Source organism: Lactuca serriola, chromosome 8, assembly GCF_051521515.1.
Source record: "Lactuca serriola cultivar US96UC23 chromosome 8, Lser_US96UC23_V15, whole genome shotgun sequence".
Taxonomy (NCBI): domain Eukaryota; kingdom Viridiplantae; phylum Streptophyta; class Magnoliopsida; order Asterales; family Asteraceae; genus Lactuca; species Lactuca serriola.
In genome coordinates, this window is record NC_136415.1 from 117,204,070 (window position 1) to 117,209,629 (window position 5,560).

The 5,560-nt window shown below is 33.3% G+C and overlaps 2 protein-coding genes across 2 annotated transcripts; one reads left to right on the top strand and one right to left on the bottom strand.

The window, feature by feature from the left end:
• Nucleotides 1-1,464: 1,464 nt before the first annotated feature.
• LOC145070046 (uncharacterized) lies at nucleotides 1,465-2,764 on the bottom strand. Its single transcript, XM_079016967.1, has 2 exons — nucleotides 1,686-2,764; nucleotides 1,465-1,544 (listed from the first exon to the last, which is right to left on the bottom strand). Exons 1-2 carry the CDS (start codon nucleotides 2,706-2,708, stop codon nucleotides 1,482-1,484), a joined length of 1,086 nt encoding a protein of 361 aa, XP_078873093.1. The 5' UTR covers nucleotides 2,709-2,764; the 3' UTR covers nucleotides 1,465-1,481.
• Nucleotides 2,765-3,555: 791 nt separating this feature from the next.
• Nucleotides 3,556-4,657, top strand: LOC145067337 (nuclear transcription factor Y subunit B-9-like). Its single transcript, XM_079014502.1, has 4 exons — nucleotides 3,556-3,681; nucleotides 4,043-4,149; nucleotides 4,241-4,366; nucleotides 4,621-4,657. Exons 1-4 carry the CDS (start codon nucleotides 3,556-3,558, stop codon nucleotides 4,655-4,657), a joined length of 396 nt encoding a protein of 131 aa, XP_078870628.1.
• The last annotated feature ends 903 nt before the right edge of the window (nucleotides 4,658-5,560 follow it).

The window sequence follows — 5,560 nt, forward strand, 5'->3', positions numbered from 1 at the left end:
AGCATTTTATATATATATATATATATATATATATATATATATATATATATATATATATCTTCGTATGCTAATAAAAGAATAACTTTTTTGTCATGTATCATTATATTATGCCTTCTAATTAATATCATGTCATTTGTCAACCTATTAATTCTCCATTTTAAATCTTAAATTTTAAATTTTCCATTTTAGTTTTACTAAATTAATAACGTTAGAATAAAAAATTAAATTAAATTAATATAGATTATAAGGTGATATAATTTTACGTATTTATTTTAATCAACGACTATAATTTTATATGACTAAAAAATATCTCTTAATTAATAATTTACTTAAAATAAATAATTAATAATTTTGAGTTTGTACTATAAAAGTTTAGAGGGTGTTTGACATTGCTTTTTGAAGGAAAAAGTCCTTTTTGTAAAAGGACTTTTTCTAAAAGACGATTTTCCAAAAAAATTTGTTTAAAAAGTGTTTGAGATTTTTTTTTTGCTTTTTCAGCCTCAAATCTTCAAAAAGTCAAAAAGTCACGTAAGTGTGATTTTTGAAAATGCTATTTTTTGTGCTTTGCTAAAAGTTTGTTTTAAAAATCCTTTTCCAATAACCAAACAATTTTTGGACTTTTCTAACATTTTGGAAAAGTTAAAAATCAAAAAGTTGATTTAAAAGGAAAAACAAACATCCTATTAATTAGTTTTGTAGCCGTGGTTCCACACGGGTTATAAACTAATATATCTTAGTTGCTCATTGAATGACTAGATGTCCAGTTTAACAATAAAACTCGTAAAATGTTTTTTAGAAGGAGAAAAATGTCAAATTATCACCATTACCTATAATTCATGGTTTTTAGTAAATAGATTAGATTGTAGTTTGTGATTTATTCGCAAATAATGGTAAAATAATGAAACTTTAAGGGAGATTTGCCTTGCTTATTTAATAACTTGCGTTACGGTTAGCAATAAAACCTGTAAACATGGAAAAATATACAGATTGTCATTTTTGCTGGTAATTCATATTTTTTTCTCAATCAAGTTTTTGTTTGAATTTTTTTTTGTAAATTAGAGTAAAATAATAAGATTTTAATAGAGATTTCCCTAATATTTTTTAACATCTATCTTATTTATTAATGTTGTCTATGATCTGTCGTGCCAAACTAATATGTAAAGACGTCCATTTTTACAAAGATGGTTAAAGAGGATGATGTTTACTTAAGAAATGTTAAAGTGTGTATTTTTGAAAGATTATTTGAAATTGATATTTACGTAAATGTGCTCATGAGATGTTTATACTTTGGAGTGTGTAAATTACTAAATTTAGAGTGTTTTGAAAAAAGGTTATTGTATAATTCAATAATTCATAATTACTTCGACTAGGTTTATTATCAGTTAAAAAAAAATATAAGATTCAAATATATAATATATAATATATAATATATAATATTTAAATACAATTTAAAGCAAAAACACTAGTCGATGTAAGAAGCATCACGAAGAAATCTGCCCATGAAAGCAGCACATGAAGTTTCGCCTGCTTAAACGCGGTCTCCCCTAAAAGAACAACAAAATAATAATTAATAATTCGTAAAATGTATATTTTTATTTATATTTTTTACTTTTATTATCATCAATTTATATTTTTGTAAGAAAAAAAGTTTAATCATTTTTAATTAAACGAATTTGTAAACTTACTGTGTTGGATTCAAAAAGTCTCGTATCTCCCGGCTTCGAATTCCTTTTTTCGGTAGCTTCCTCTAATTCCGTCCAAATATGAGCTCCAATAACACCCGAAGACACCGCTATAGATTTCTGACTATAGCTCGAACTTCTACTTCTCTCCGATCTCTTGGATTCTTCAAAAACTTGCTGTTGCGAATCACCATCATCTGTAGTACCTCCATACATTCTCGAGTCTTCCGGGATCACCGCTTCACGAACACCTCCTCCATGACCTAAAAACTGCATCTTATCACCATCGTTTCCAAGCAACGAGTTCTGAAAATCTATCGAGAAGCACGTTTCGCTAAGCTGAAAGCTCTGGTTTGCAATATCTTGATCATTAGACAACATGTTCGATTGATTTTGATCATGTGGTTGATGAAGATCCAAACCTCTTGTTAGCAACTCGATTAGCTCATCTCGTTGCTGGTTACCCTTCGCGGAAGATTGCACCGCAGGTTGCAGGGATCCTTTATTGGTAAGAACACACGAAAGATGAGCATCAAATTCGCATAAATTACAGTGATACATCCACCCACTGTAACTCGGTTTATCGCACAGATCACACTGGAAATCATAAACAGGCTTGAATTCGATATTAAGCGAGTGACGATGCAAAGGGGTTTTCATAGACAAAGGAGCGGCTAAGCATAAGGTATGGTAGTAATTGATACATTTGGAACACCGATAGTAAAACCCCTTGATCGGATTTTCGCAAGCTTTGCATTTAATCGGAAGTTTGGAAGTAGTAGGGAAGGTTTCAAGGGTGAGATTATGATTCGCGTCAGAAGGGTGGGTGACATTTTCGGGCATGTTGAAGCAGGTTTGATGAAGGTAAAAACCACATAGTTTGCACTTGTAGTAGAATCTTCCCTGCGATATGGTCTGCCGGCAGCCGGAGCAAGATGCGTGGCCGTGTGGCTGTAGTTTGGTGTAATCTAAGAAATGATCATGGCTAAAATGGTGGTACCGGAGCTCGTCCTTCTTGGACGCCATTTTTAATGGTTTACTGAAGAATTTAGTTTCAGGGGAAGGGACGAATATTGCTATGATGGAGTTTATTAACGATTTTGGGGATTGAGGGATTCGTTTTTAGGGTTTAAATGAAAATGACGTGACGAGGGGATTTGAAGTTTGATGCATAAGACGTACATCCGGCGAAATCCTATGAGCTTTTGATGGGGAATGTAATCATGGAAAGTCCGCCTTTTTTATAGGTAAAAAGTATATACTTTGAGCATTTGTGGTGGGACGGCTCATATGGCCTATGAACCAATTGGCTTTTAGTTTCTGACGACAAACGCAAGAGAAAATGACACAACCCTAACTTTCAATTTATGATAATCACAAAGCTCATGAGCAAAAACTCTATACAAGATTTTTGTTTGATTAAACTACACAAATGATCCACTGAAAATTATCACTATAATAAAAACAAGTTTGTACTTGAATTAATACAAGAAGTCTAAATTTTTTATTTTGTTGAGTTTTTGGTTCAATACATTTTAAACACTCTTCAAATAATGGATTTATCCATTTCTATTTGTTTTTTCCTTTTCTTTTCTATTTTTATTTTCCTATTACTTTATTATTTAATTACAAAGGGTCTCTCTCTCTCTCTCTCTCTCTCTTAAAATCTTCAATCCTTTTTTCTCTTTTGTCTCAAAGAACTTCACTCCCTTTTTCTTGAAATAGGTATAAGCAAAAAATAAACTGAATTCATCGGTTTCATCATCGGAGAAGCATCCTCAGTTTCATCTCTCTCTCTCTCTCTCTCTCTCTCTCTCCAATCCTTTTTCCCTTTTGTCTCAAAGAACTTCACTATTTTCCCCTTTTCCTTGAAATGGGTATAAGCAAAAATGAACTGTTCATCAGTTTCATCACCGGAGAAGCATCCGACAAGTACCAACGAGAGAAGAGGAAGACAATCAAAGGTGACCACTTGCAGTGGGAGATGGCGACGTTAGGGGTAAGTAGAACAACATCGATTGACCAGTGTTTTTCATGAATCGATTCATATGAGAATCGATTGATTCTTGAAATCGATTGGTTTAAATATGGGAGGGAAGTGCTTACGAGGCATTGCCGATTCCGAAATTTAAAAGGTTGTAGAGAGTGACGATTTGAGAATCGAGATTGTTAGGATTGCTTCGAGTAATGCTAAAGTTCTTTTAGCATCAGAATCTTCCTTCGCTAACCTTCTGTCACCCCCAATATAAACCCTAGACACACACAGGTAGAGTGCTAATTTCTACAAATTTGGTCTCAAATTTTGGCCCTATTATCCCCGATTTCATTCCAGTTACCTATAATTTGGTCACGTGTTGGAGGTTGTCAAAGACCTAAGAGCCGACACAAATGAAGAAGATGACGGTTCCTGCGATTTATCGGTGATTTGGGTGAGGGTTAGCATCGCAAGAAGTTTTGGTGGCAATAGGTGGAGTGGCGGTGCGATTTACCTGAAGAACCTTCTTCATCTTACCTGTAATTCATCATTCTTCATCTTACCGACAAGATGGTGGCTTCAGATCGAATAGGGTAGGTGATTCAGACGGTGAAGGAGGGAGAATCGAGGTATCATTAATGGTGGGTTGTGTGGTGGGTGACAAAGTAGTGATGGTGATGGAATCTGGCAAAGTGGCGGTGGCTCTCAGGTCATTATTCTCCGGCGACGCAAGAGAAACATAGAGAAAACGATTGAAGCATTTATCGAAAATCTTAAACCTCTTGATACTAGGTTAATGCCTCTAACTCTACATATGTAGAAATTAAAATATGGAGGTGTAAATTGATGTATAATAATGGATTTTAGGCTAGAAACTACGCCCTTCTTGTTCGAGAGAGAGATCGAGAGAGAGAGATTTTTATTTTTCTTTTAATTATAATTTTTTTTATTAATGAATCTCAGTTATCATCGTACAACGAATGAGAAGACAAACGGGTAACAACTTGTGCCGCAAAGCCTTTTTGTATTATAAAACCAATTCTTTTGAAGACTACATCCATAGATCTAGGGGATATAACATTGCTATGCATGATCCATTGTACTCTATTAAGAAGTTTTACCGCATCTGGCGCAAGGAAATCAAATGTATCAAATGCAAATGGTATGAACACATGTTTGTTTTTTCATGCATGATTTCTCATGTTTGGTGACCTTGCATGTTGTGACATCCCCAATTTCACGGCCAGAAAAGACCGATTTGTTTATGCTTTATTTGAAAATCATAGTATATTTTTAAATAAATATATTACGAAATTTTTTCCCATAAAACATGATAAATATATTATCAAAGCATTTCCGAAGAAATATATTTTGTTTATATTAAAACTTTAGGATGTTATCGTCAATACAGAAACATAAGCATAAACAAACTTTACATTCATTTACACTAGTGATTTAAATCTCCTTTAATCTCTCAATGTAATATAGCTTCGTATCGATACCTGTGATACAAATATATTGAATGAGTGAGGTTGGGAAACCTGGTGAATACATAGGGATTTCAATCGCACAATGTTATATCATATATATATATATATATATATATATATATATATATATATATATTATAGAAATCACAAAATATACAATTTCACCATATATAAGCAACTTTACCCCACCCCGTCGATCCTCACAACGACACGAGCTATACTCTCGGATCTAAAATTAACCTCTTTACCTAATCCATACTACCAGATCTAAAACTAACCTCTTTACCTCATCCATGCTCCCGGATCTAAAACTGACCTCTTTATCTGATCCATACTCTTGGATCTAAAACTAACCTTTTTACCTGATCCACACTCCCGGATCGGGTATGTCTGATCCATACTCACGGATCAAT